The 14,467-nt window shown below is 32.2% G+C and overlaps 1 protein-coding gene across 5 annotated transcripts in view; it reads right to left on the bottom strand.

Annotated features, from left to right (window-relative positions):
* The window catches only part of RBBP8 (RB binding protein 8, endonuclease), a 75,453-nt gene that overhangs the window by 34,971 nt on the left and 26,015 nt on the right, over positions 1 to 14,467 (bottom strand). For all 5 annotated transcript variants that reach the window (XM_031690279.2, XM_072949110.1, XM_072949111.1 and 2 more), the window contains 3 exons: positions 11,351 to 11,393; positions 9,393 to 9,488; positions 2,074 to 2,186 (listed from right to left, as the gene is read on the bottom strand). In XM_031690279.2, coding sequence (XP_031546139.1) covers positions 2,074 to 2,186; positions 9,393 to 9,488; positions 11,351 to 11,393 — 252 coding nt within the window. The remainder of the gene's footprint in view (positions 1 to 2,073; positions 2,187 to 9,392; positions 9,489 to 11,350; positions 11,394 to 14,467) is intronic.

Consider the following 14,467-nt stretch of genomic DNA (forward strand, 5'->3'; position numbering starts at 1 on the left):
TACTCAAAAACAAAAAGCCCCACTCCGGTCAAAAGCAAAAGGAAACAAAACATACACAACACACAAAACCTCATTTGTCACTATTGTAGGTAATTCATATACGATCTTACTCTGAAAATTGTCAATTAAAGGGAAAAAATTAAGATGTACCATGTTTTTCTAGTAGAAACTATATTCTAAGGTAACCAATAGCCCCAAATGATGAGGGAGAATTCTTGTTTACAGAAGAATGCCAGCTGATAATGTAGAAAGAACAACAGAAATGGGAAATTATCATTTTGTAATCTCTAATTAAATAATTCAGGCAAGAATCACCAATGGATACTAAAACCATTAAAAAGAGATTGAGAGAGCATTGTATTTCTAAAAGATTTCATAGTATCACACATCCATCCTCCCAAATCGGATTACTCGGTGATATTAGGGGAAAATATATTTCAATAATGGAGAAGTCTGGCCATCAATCCCTAAGGGTGGAATAACCTGATAATCTAGCTCCTGATATGATGCAAAATAAGACAGTTTTACCCATGAAGCACTGCTGTCAAAAATATTTAATCTGGACTACAGATAGAATTTCTATTTTACAGGAAATAAACAAACAAGATAAAGAAAATGATGAGAAAAATCCAGAAAGTGGCATAATTTTAGGAAAATGGCCTTACTTTTTCAAGAAGTCAATGACATAAAAGAAAAAAATAGGAAGGGAGCTATTCCAGATTAAAAAATGACAAATGCAACGTGTGATCTATGATTGACAGGTTTCAACAAAAACTGCTACAAACTACCTGAAAATGGACAACTGTAGAAATATGAATACTGACTGGCTATTAAAGAATAACAAATAATGGGTAGTCTTTGGTAGGTGAGGTAGTGGTACTGTGGTATTAATGTTATCAATTAATACATTTCTGCCCAAAGCTGAAGAGGATGTAGGGAAATGGACACTTTGAAACACTCAACCAAAAACTGAACTGCCCATCAATATGAGAATAGGGGTAAATAAATGACACCGACACAATGTAGCCATGAAAAGGGCTGTCTACTCTTTAACATCTAGGTTTTTTGCTTGAGCTTTTGGCTATTTTTCAGACAGTTAAAGTTGCTAGAAATCTGATTATTACATTTTAGACATGACTGGAGTTTACTTCAAGTACTAATGATAATACAATTATGAATCTCAACTATGTCTATTAAAATGTAATAGTTTTCTACTCATCAATAATATTCTTATATTCCTAAATAAATGCATCATGCATTCATACACACAAACCACAGAATCTATAGACCTAAATAGATAAAGATGTAAAGATTTCTAATACATAGTCTAAAATAATATAAAACATGTCACAAGAAAGTAATATGATTCCATTAAAATTTAAAAGAGAAGAGAGAGGAGGGGGTATGAGGAGGGTCAGAGACAGACAGAAAGATAGATAAACCCAGACCTGGACAGATGTTTATTAGATTGTTAATAGTAGCAGAATAGAACTATGTTCTTTCTATCTCTTTTTAAAACAATGAACATATGTTCATTCTTGCTTATGTAACCAGAGGATAGCAATATAATTAATAGAAAAGTCAAAAGATGGAATTAATTTGAAAAAGATAAAGATAAGAAAACCCCACATTAAGTGGGTAAGAAGAATAAACTAAAAATGGTATACTTATTAGTAATGTGTTCAAAAAAACAGTGAAAATCCAAAAAAGTATACACCTCTGTAGAACACTAAATAGTCTGCTTTGTGTTTAACTTTACCAAAAATAAATGAAATAAAGATAAAACCAAAGAAGTAAATACAGACATATCCAAAAGAAATTTGCTTCTTGTCTTTACACCTGGTGAGACTTTAAGGCCAACATGGACAGTATTTGCACAACCTTTTTATACCTTATTTCTTACTAAAATTAGCATGAGACTAAATCTGTGAAAAGGGAAAAAAGGACATTTGAACTTTTAAATAAAGAAAAATATATGTAAATAATCCATCTGATGGTAACAAATTTAATAATAGGTTTTAACCTCAGCATACTATGCTTTAAATACTTAATAAATGAAGAAAGGAAACTCACTAAGCTCTGTGATAAGTTTAAGATTCTGCTGCCGGATGTTTTCAAACTCTTGCTGTTTCTTCCGCATATGTTCTTCAGTTACTGCACAGCGATCACATAATCCTGCTCTTAGTCTATGAAACAAAAACAAAATATTGAGTAGAACTTAAATGGTCTCATGAAAAATATATAAATAAAAAATATGTGAGGTGATGGATGTGTTAATTAACTCGATGGTGGGAATCCTTTCACAAAGTATACATTTATCAAAGCACCATGATATATACTTTTTAAAAAAAATTTCATTTGTCAATTATACCTCAATAAAACTGTAATTAAAAAAAAGTTTGCAACTACTAAAAGATACTTCCTTATATTTAAATTTCAAGATTTTGTATACTTTATGAACATCTAAAGAACTGACTTGGCAAATATAGAGAAAATTAACTAGTTACTATGCCTTTAATATACTCTCAAATAGGCTGAAAGCATGCTACAACATCATTTTCTATAGACTGCAATTGTGAGTGAAATTCTATAAAAATATGCCAATTTAGACTCTATCCAAAGGAACTTATTAAAGAAACTGACCTTGTTTTAATTTATTATAGCAAAAATATGAATCCAGTCCAGTACCAACAGGCAAAACTGTATCTTAAGCAAGCCTGTACCTGCTTTGCTCAGCATAGCATATACCATACAAGTGTTCAACTACTTTTTTAGCTGTTTTTGTCAAAGAATGCATAGTTTAAAAAAAGGTAAATTTCTTTTCAGCATTAAAAAAAGACTCTAATGTTAGCAGAAATTCACAATGTACTATTATGTTAAAAATTATAAAGCAGCTTTTATTGGGAGGGGTGGGTATAGTTCAGTGGCAGACCATATGCTTAGCATGTATGAGGTTCTGGGTCCAATCCCCAGTACCGCCATTAAGAAAAAATAAATAATCAGAAAATAAAAATAAAAAATAGCTTTTACTAATTATTTATGAGTGCTGAAGGGAAGAGGAAAATACAGGTATTGCACAGAAGGGCTGGGTGATGTAAAGTGTATTCCAAAATGTTAATAACAGCTATGTTGTAGGTACCAGTATTACAGATTTTCTGCTTAGTGTTTTTCTATATTTTTCAAAATTTCTCTAATTTCATTATTTATACAATCAGGAAAAAACATAGTTAAAAAAGACACACAGACCCCACAGTAGAAATTTAAAAAATATAAATTCTAAGATAATAATTTTAACTCACTACCCTAAGTCTGTGTCTACGGAAGTCATAGCATGGTAGTACATATCATAAATTTTAAAATAAGGAGACAAAATGTGAAAACTATACAACTAAAACAAACAAATAAAAAGAATTTAGATTTTTATATAAAGCTCATATCAACAATGTTGATATAGACATTAAAAAATAAAAATTAGAGATCATAGGTTGCATTAGTAGAACTAGAATTTCTAGACTAAAGAGTTGGGCATCATGGTTTAATTGGAGTAGATTCCAAAGACAGGAATTAGGACAATCAAGATCTAAGATGACAAGGTGAACACCTGCATCTATTTTTGCTCCCTCCCAAAATCCCACAAAACTACAGTAAAGATATATGTGTATTTTTAAGCACACAAGGCCATGAGGACAGGAAGAATGAGTGGGGAGAAAAAAAAGGCAAGGCAGTTGGTGGGCAAGGCATCTGGTGGGCAAACAGAAACTGACCTGAGCATGCTGAATCCACAGCCAATGGTGGGAAACATCTATAACTACCGTCCAAAATGATAGCCACAGCCACATGTGGCTACTTCAATTTAAATAAATTAAATCAAAATAGAGAAGATTAAAAACTAGAGGATTATTCTAGAAGGTCCATCATATCAATAGGAGTTCCAAAAAGAGCAAAGTGGGGGTAGGTACAGAAAAAGACAAAGGAACAAAAAAGACATGAGACATATAGAAAGCCAAATGACTGGCATAAATCCAACCATATCAATAACGTTAACCATGAACTGATTAAACACTCTAATCAAAAGGCAGAATTTGTGAGATAGGACAAAAAAATAAGATCCAACAAATGCTGTCTACAATAGACACTTCAGATTTGAAGATACAACTAGGCTGAAAGCAAAAGGATGGAAAAAGATATACCATGCAAATGAAAACCAAATGAAAGCAGGAATAACTACATTAATTAATATCACACAAAACAGACTTTAAGATAAAAGTGTCACTAGAGACAGTTAATTTTATAATAAAAGGATCAATTCATGAGAGAGATGGACCAATTGTAAATACATCTAACACTAAAGCCCCCAAATAACAGAGCAAAAACTGACAGAATTGAAGAGAGAAATAGAAATTCAACAATAATAGTTGTAGACATGTACTTTCAATAATGGACAGAACAAATAAGACAGAAAATCAGCATGGATATAGCAGACTTGAACACATTAACCACCACCTAGACCTAACTGATATCTATAGAACACTCCAGCCAACAATGTAAAATTACGTTCTTCTTAAGCACACTTAGAACATTCTTTAGGATAGACCATTTTCTAGGTCACAACAGAAGTCTCAATAAGTTTAAAAGCACCAAAATCATACAAAGTATGTTCTCTCACCACAATGGAATTAAACTAGAAAACAACAAAGAAATCTGGAAAAATCCACAAATATGTGAATATTAAATAATGCACTCCAAAATAAGCAATGAGTTAAAGGAGGATCACCAGAGAAATTATAAAAATAGGGCTGTAGCCAAGTGTCAGCACCCCAGTGTAAAATCCTACGCAAGTCAAAGCTGCAACTCCCCATTTTCTTACTGAAAAGTAGAGCTCCTGTAACATACACAGAGTCCTCAGCTGATCTTCCTCTTCATAGGAAAGCTCCTGGGGAAGGGAGAATGAGGAAGGGCTGGAGTAAAACAGACAGTAAAAAGCAGAGAGCATCACGCCAATTAATGCAGAAAATTAAAGCCAGTTCTGCATTCTTAAATACACACAACCAAAGATCACTAGTGTATAAAGCAAACCAGTAATACGGAAGAGAAAAATCAAAATAAATAGAACTGATTCTGGAGGAAAGACTCACAATACAGGGGATACAAAAGACATCTGACAGCAAAGGCAGGAGGAACTGTCTAGTATTCTTAGAAGAATGAGAAGTGACGCTGACATAAAACAACAAAAGGGTACCCACACACACAAACATATATGTAAAGCAGTGATCAACAAACAGTATACAGTTCTTGGATACTAAACATATGATTATTAAAATAACTTCAATAATAGGGTTGGAGAATAAACGAGAAGAAATCTCCCAGAACGTGGAAGAAAAAACAACAGAAACAAGACAAATGATTACAAAGGATCAGTTTATTTTTGTTAATTTTAATTTTTATTTTTTTAACATTTTTTTATTGATTTATAATCATTTTACAATGTTGTGTCAAATTCCAGTGTAGAGCACAAAGGATCAGTTTATGACCAAGAAGAGAAACTACAAAAACAGAGAGAGGAAATAACAGGCAAAAATTGCCAGACCTTAAGAGATACTAGTCTTCAGGTTAACAGGCTAGAGTGTCCAGTGCAATAAAGGAAACACTCACATGCATACACACACATGTGCACACACACACACATCCCATTATGAAATTTCAGAACAAAGAATAAAACATCCTACATTCCAGAAAGGGCAAAAAATTTATTACCTATAAAAGAATGAACATTAAAATGCTAACAGTCTTCTTAGCACTGGATGCTAACAGATGAAAAAATGTCTTCAAAGTTTTGAAGGAAAACTATTCTGAACCTAGAATTTTATATCCAGTCAAAATATCACCTAAATGCAACAGTAAAATAAAAACATTTCAGACATGCAAGGACACTGAAAATTTACTTCCTGTGCACTTTTAAGCAGTTGCTTGAGGGTGAGCTATAAAAAAAAAAAAACAATAAAAAGGAAAAACAGGCCTAAATTTTTTCAACCATGTACACTAGTTAGGGAAGGTATCCTGAAGAATACATTTCAATTCAAATCTATGAGTAAGAAGAGTTAGCAAAACAAAAAAAGACAATGAGTCCAGTAATTGAAAAATAGTTACAGAATCACAAATCTTCTGATTATGAGTACCAATTTTCTCTTTTAACAACAGTTGAAAAGTGATATTCCTATGACTGCCAAAAATGCTTTTAAAAATATTAAAATCTATCAGACAGCCATGGTTTAACTGCTTTGTTCAAATTTTTTTTTTAAAAAGTGCTTTCTATCTTCTACTTCAGCAGTGACTGTTCCTTAGATTAAGTGAAATACTTTAGTTCCTTGAAGGAAGGTCTGTAAATGTAATGTAATAACAGTAGTGGCAAAACATAAGCAAGCCAAATAAAATTAGAACTTTTAATTATCTAATTTATCTTTACTGGGTAATTCCTTTCATCTAAACATCTCACAATGTTTTCACAATATTAGCATAAGAAATAAGGATTGCTTCATCTTATGAAGAGTAAACAGTAAGTTTCAGAATTACCACTTAGAAATTTCAACAAACTACATGTTGCTTTTAAAACGTCTCAGCGAAACATTAATTTTTATAGCTCTTTAAAGCTTCCCTTAGGTATCATTCCTCCATATGACATAAAATTAAAATAAAATTTTAAGTAAGGCAGAACTTCACCAAATGTTACCTACTCTGACATTAAAGGCAGTATTCAGTTAGTAGCAACTTTAAAGTAACCAAAAACAACAAAAAAACTTCCAAGAAAACAGACTAGACAGTAGGCAATGTTGAAGATTTAATATTTCAGAGTACTTGCTTTGGTAACTTTAGATCAAGCCTGACTACTCTGAGATAATCAGTTAAGTTGTAATTCATTTTCACACCATTTATAAAATTAAGACAACACACAGACAAGGCATCATCAAACAGTAGAAACTGGAGAATTTGGAGGGTCAAATTTAACCTAATTATCCACTAACTATGTAATCTTGGGACGGTTTCTTAACTCTTTGCCAGTGCAGTTTTCTCCCACGTAAAGTGGATTTATTGTCTACCTCATACTGTTAAGGTGAAGATTAACTGCTAGATGTCTGGATATAAAGTGACTCCTCAAATCTATTAGTTCCTACATTAAAAAAAAAAAGTCAGATCCAGATTATTTTTGGTTTCATTAAATGAAATTTCATGAAGTGAAGGACAAATCTTAAAGTAATCCCAGAAGGAAATTTTGAATTTGAAGAAAGGGAAGAAAAAGCATGTGTATAAAGAAATGAGCTACACTCTTTGCCCCATCTCCAAATTAATGCCATGTAATGAATTATAGGCCCACCTCTCTAAAATGTAAAGGTGAACAGAATGAAAGGATAAGAAACAGCAGAGCAGAGTAACATCCACATGACATTAGTGACCATAGATCATAATAGGAAAGAATCAAGCTTTAAGAAAATGCAAAATAAAAAAGATAATTTTAACAGTTAAATATGTTAACTGAATACAGAGATTAAGTTAGAAAAACTTCAATGGGAGAAGAAAAATCCACTTAAGAAAAGAAGCACAAGATGCAAAGGATAACAGAACAACCAAAACTTTAAATCATAAAGTGAAGAAATGTTAAGGCACCCCAATGTTCATAGCAGCATGATTTATAATAGCCAAAATATGGAAACAATCTAAATGTCAATCAACAGATGACTGGATAAAGAAGGTGTGGTGTATTTATACCATGGAATACTACTCAGCCTTAAAAAAGAATAAAATAATGCCATTTGTGGCAACATGGATGGACCTGGAGATCATCATTCTAAGTGAAGTAAGCCATGTGAGAGAGAAGAAAGAAATACCATGTGATATCACTCATATATGGAATCGAAAAAAAAAATATATATATATATACACACACACACACCATGTGCTATCACTTGTATGTAGAATTTAAAAAAAAAAAAGACACAAATGAACTTATTTATAAAACAGAAACAGACTCACAGACATAGAAAACAAACTTACGCACTAGGGGAAAAGGTTGAGGAATAGATAAATTGGGAGTTCAAGATTTGCAGATACTAATTACTATATATAAAATAGATAAACAAGTTTCTTTTGTATAGCACAGGGAACTATATTCAATATCTTGTAGTAACCTACAATTAAAAAGAATGTAAGTATGCATATGTATGAGTGAACTGTTATGCTGCACACTAGATTGACACAACATTGTAAATTATCTATACTTCAATGAAAAAAAACAAGAGCTAAGATGAAGAACACTGTATTTTGGGGATGAAATGGAGAGCCAATTGTATTAAGCCAATTCAAGCAAAACATCATGAAAACTTTATCTTGTAATTTTTTTCAGTGCGTTAACTTTGGATCCTACACACCCTGCTAATGATCAACTAAACAGAAAGAATGCTGGAAGTAAATACAGACTTTGAGTGTGACAGCCACTGAAAGTGTTATCTCTTATTGTGAGAAATAAAATGACTGGCTCCAGCTACTGTGCTCTGAAATCCTTTGCCTGTTCATACAAGTGAACACACAGGCATCCCACACCAGTCTATTATTCCACAAGAGGCTGACTATTCAAGTAAATGTGCATCCACTGAGGAGTAGTTGTAGAAGAAAAATGTACTCAACTTTAGTTTGCATACATGCAGAATATTAGGTTACTCTACCACTAAAGGCACAGTGGGAAATTCAAACTATCAGCCCCTCTGTAACATATATAAAAATGATAATAAAGGAAAAATATTAACTATAAAGAAAGCAAAAAACATTGTTTATTATAAGTAGTTCAAAGTCCTAAATAGCATTTACAGTTCAGACAATGGAATATAGCAAAATCTGAAAGCCTTTTCTAATGTAGAGTGTTAACCTCATAGGTGTGGGGAAGAAAAAAGTTGGTATGTGGAGGTGAAATAACAGGCATTATCTTGGGAGTATTCAGTAAAAAGAATCCCTAGGATGCCTGAAAGTGGAGAAATACACAGGGAGAAAAGAGAATACCAGGAAGACAGGAACAGAATTGTGAAGCAGTTTCCACCCACTTGGAAGTAAAAATGAAATTGAAGCATCAAATGAATTAGAACAATGCTACCCTTAAGCTTCCTACATCAAACACCGGATAAAGAAACATCATTTAAAGGGTAAATTTATGTGATCACTGTAATTAATGAAAAAACATACCTGTAAGAGTATATCCTTAATTTCATAAAGAATTTATACAAAGTTGACATAACCTTGGGAAAAAAGATCACTTTAAGTCTCAGAACTGATTACAAATGAAAACTAATGAATACTCTATTAAGAGAGAAATCACCTCTTACTCAAAAAGACCCAAGAACAAGACTCACCGATCTTCTAAAACTTTAATGGTTTCATGAAGCACTTTCTGCTGCTCTCTCAGCTGTTGATTTTTGGTGAAGAATTCTTCTAGTCTCTGTGCATCTCTGAAAGTCAAGAAGTTAAGTTTTTGTTGTTGTTGTTTGTTTTTTAGGGAAAAATACTCTAACAAGATTATTCTGTCATTAAGAACTCCAAAGTATGATCTCACCACTTACCTACCATGAATTTGTTGTATCAAAACAAACAACTTAGAAGGTGAGGGTTGAATATCTTGTTAATCACAGTTCAAATTATACTAAAATTTGCTCTGCAGTATTTTTTTGTTCTATAGAAATATCATCCTGAGCACTAGGCATTCATCAAACAACACTGGAACACAGGAGTGAATTCTGATGCCACCACTGACTCAATGTTGTCAAAACTGCTATTAAAATACATTTAGGTTTTTTTTGTCTACATTTGTTAATGTAAATAACAGATAACTCTACTCATATCATCTCTATTCTAATTATGAAGTGTTTATACTTTCTAATTTACTAAGTTTTATGTTGCTTAAAGTTTTATCTGGTACTACTTTTAAGCCAGGGCTTATCATGAAACGCAAGTACGCTAACCCTATATCCTGATGCCTAGGTTTGAATCTCAGCTAACATCCACTACTGCATGACCTGGTGCAAGTAACTTTAACTCTCTGTGATTCAAAATGTGGATATATTAGTATCTACCTCATAAGAAATTTGCAAGAACTAAGTAAGTACTAACAAATATATAGCATGCAGAACAGTACTGGCACACAGTAAGTTCTATTAGGTATCTGCCATTAGAATTTTAGTCAGGAAAAAACAAAGATATCTAAAATTTTCTTGTAGTGGATTACCTGGTTACTTTCCAAGGTTATGTTACATTTTATCCCTCCATCATTATATTTCATAAAAGTCACATATATAAAGTATGCATATATTTTAATTCTATGAAAACCTATTAGAAACTGAATTGGGATTTTCTATGGTGTCTTGAAGCTGAAAATATAGGGTAATATCTTAGTTCAAACATGTTTCCCCAGTCCCCTCAAGGATCCAAAATATCAAATCAAATAAGAGTGACAAACCAGTCTGCCACAAAAAGGAGATGTTCAAGTGACTGTGCCAAAACTGATAAAATGTAGAATGAAAGATCACTAGCAACAAAAGAGATGAGCAAAACAACTAAGTCAAAATGTCAGATACCAATATGAAGGTACTTCTTAAATACTGGTTGAACATTTGATACTGAATGAAAAACCAATACATCTAAGAGTGGCCTCGTACTACACAACAAACACTCTTCTGGTAGCATATGTAGATACATGAAACTTTGGAAATAACAGAGAGCTGAAATTTGTTAATTAGGCTGTTTCTCATTTAATAATAAAAAAAGATTTTCTAATACTTCTAGAAAATGTATTTAATACAGAAGCAGCATCAAGTTTTCACTGATCCTATTTTGGGAGTATTTAACAAATATTCAACTGTCAACACTTCTATATGTTTAATTTTCTAAATGAATTTGTGCAAAAGAGAAGCATTAACCATGTGCAGAGACAACGATCATCAAAACACAGGTCTGAAACAATGAACTGACTGACAAATACAGTACAGTTATTGATTTCTTGTCTAACTGCTTTTTCCAGATGGGAATCCCTAAGGACTTTACAGATCAGTTTCCATCTTAATAAATATTTTATGGAAAAAGATTATACATATATAAAAATTATGTTAAAATATAAATATATGCAAATATTAACTAAGGCTGTATTCAAAATTATTATTCTTTTCCCTTTAGAGTTTTGAATAACTCGCCATCAACTATACAGAGTCCATGCTAAGTAAAGCTAATTTCCATATAAATAAAACACTGAGATCAAACAGGATATCAATATCTATTACTTTATAAATAAGACATCAGTATTATATATACTGATACTTACAAAATTCGTTCCTTTTTCAGTTTGGTTACTTTTACTTGCAAACCTGAAAAAAAAAAAGAAAAAAACCCATAGTATTTTATTTATATACTTTACCACTTTTAAAGCAGTTAATAAGTTTCTTTATGAGCCTAATGCTACACTATTAAGTCACTTGAGTCTGGTCTCTGAACACTGAGCCAGGTCTGATTAGTCTGAAGTGTATTTCCCTTACTTCTACCCTGAGGTCACAAAAAAATATCTGCAACATTATTGCTTTCAGTCAATTGTGTGACAGCCAAATAGAATGAAAATTTCTCCACCTAAAGTGAGTTACTTCCTTTCTAATAGCATGGGCAAGCATATAATTAGAAGTTCACTATAAATGAAAGTTTATGTTCTGGCACAGCCTACGTATTTGCTAACAGCAATAGTGCTTATGTAGGCTCAAGGCTTCTGGGATTAAAACAGATTGTGTCAGGAAGTCCTGGACTAGGAACACAACTGCTTACAAAAAAGTACTTAAGAAAGGGCACTAGTGCTTTTAGCTCAAGATATGTGTGTGCTATATGTATTTTTAACTTTAATTGAGTCTGACACAAAAATATAAGACCACTGCCTTTGGGACTTGGGTAATTACTGCATAGAAAGTAAGCCAATGGGCACTGAAACTACAAAGAAAGGATATGGACAAAACACAGCGACATTTCTCATTCTCAGAAACAATATCTAAAAGGAGAAAAACAGGGAGGGTATAGCTCAGTGGCAGAGTGCATGCTTAACATACACAAGGTCTTGAGTTCAATCCCCAGTACTTCCATTAACCAAAAAAAAAAAAAAAAAAAAGAGAGAGAAAAATAGCCATTAAACAAACATGAAAATAAATCCAACATCATCAACAATATAAATCTAAACCTAACAAATTACTTAGCAAAATTATAAAAATTATACTACCTTAATGTTAATAAAAGTGTTGCAAAACTACAGTGCCATGCTTTGAAGGAGATAATATAAATTAGTATAATTCTTTCGGGAAGAAATTTAGCAATATGCAATGGGGCCCTTTTTCATCAATATCTCACTTCTTGGATTCTAACCTAAGAATATAATTCAAATGATAGAGAAACTCATAGTCACAAAGAATACTTAACACTTTATTGAAAGTTTTAAAATTTTATATCTATTCAAAAATTTCCTTTATTTGGGGCACAGTTAATCCCTAACAAATGGTTATTAGTTAACTAATTTCTGAAAAATCAGATTTACTATTTGTCTTTTGTATTTACCTATGGATTCTAATATGTTATACATTTAGAAAAGCTTTCTATATAATGTGTATAGAAACATTAATACAGCTGTCATTTTTAAGAACAGGATTTTTCATTATCTATTTAATTTAGGACACTCTTTTGAACAACATCATTTAGATAAATAAGAGTTTTAGAAAAAAAAATCTATACATTTCCCCACCGCCTCTCACTCCATGGTGCTGTCTAGGGATGAGGTTAAAGTCATATAGATACTAAATGGGAAGTCACCTTTTCTTATTGCCCGAATAGTAATGATTTAATGCTAGGAAATCCAGATATTATGGAAAACTAAAGGCCCTGGAGAATTTTTTTTGTGTTATACTTTTGCCCTATGTTTCAAATTTCACCTCTAGGAAATATCCAACTGATATGATACATTTTATACTCAATTCTATGGCCTACAATGTGAATAAATATTATGAATAAAATAGTGAAAAAATATAATGAATAAACCTGTAACTACATGTTCATAGAAGCTTTATTCATAATAGCTAAAAATAGTACAGACAACCCAATGTCCTTCAATGAGTGAACTGTTAAAAAAAATTAACAAAACTGTGGTATATCCTTACACCATATGTACTATACAGCAATAAAAAGGAATGAAGTATTGACATATGCAACAACTTGGATGGACTGTAAGGGAGTTATGTTGAGTAAAAATAAAAGCCAATCCAAAAAGTACATCCTATGTGGTTCCACTTATATAACATTCTTAAAATGACAAAACTGTAGAGATGGAGAACAGATCATGGGTGGCCATTGCTGGAGGGTTTGGGGTGAGAGGAAGGTGGCTGGGGACTTAAAAAGGGTAGCATGAAGAATCCTTGGTAGTCACAGGAATCTATACATGTGATTAAACTGCACAGAACTACATACACACACACAAGTGAGTGCCTATGAAATTGGTGGAATATAAATAAGATTGGTAGATTGTATCAGCATCAATTTCTTGGTTGTAATACTGTACTACAGTTATACAAGATGCTACCACTGGGATAAACTGGGTAGAGCATATTCTATAGTGTGAATCTACAATAAGTTCAAACTAAAAAGCTAAAAAAAATTTATGAAAAAATATTTGCCCTAAGAGAGTTGGAACACCGTTAAAATATAAAACCAAATAAAGGAAAAACATTTTTAAGTGTTAAAAATAAAAACTGATGTGATCATTTGATTTTTAAGAAATCTTTTCCAACTGTAAAATGATTATAAATCAATACAAAATGTTAAAAAAAAAAAAAAAGAAATCTTTTCCATCTGTCAAGTTCCTAGCTAGAGAAACTTCCTTCTTTTTCAGGTAGTGAAGACAAACTGGAGACCTTGAAAGTACTTAGTGAAGAGTCAAATCATTCTTGAAGAATTAAGAAAACAACTTGTGACCGTACTAGGCCAGAGTCAGCAGTTTTTCACTCCTTTCTACCATTCCCAAAGTGTGCAAAAATTTACTTGCTGACAGATTTTCTTGTTTTTAATCTTGGCCAACTTCTAAAACTGAGGCCCACCTTTAGAAGTGAAAAGTGCACCCAGGATGAAATGGATTATTGCCATGAACCATTTCAAGAAAAGAAACAATGGGATAGAAAATCCATATAAACTTCAAAAGAAAAATCTCGGGAAATATGGAAAGTCTACTCTTTTATCTTGTAAGTATTCAACACCTGTGAGGCATTTGTCCTGTCACGCAGATCAGCCCTAAAACAAGTTTATGTGTGTATGTGTGTGTGTTTAAATTTTAGCATTTGCTATTCATCAAGTCAATTAGGCATCTACAATTAGAACCCCTATAAAGTGTGCTTTAATCCTGCTCCACACCCATTGGAAGGAATGA

This window comes from Vicugna pacos, chromosome 24 (assembly GCF_048564905.1).
Source record: "Vicugna pacos chromosome 24, VicPac4, whole genome shotgun sequence".
Classification (NCBI taxonomy): domain Eukaryota; kingdom Metazoa; phylum Chordata; class Mammalia; order Artiodactyla; family Camelidae; genus Vicugna; species Vicugna pacos.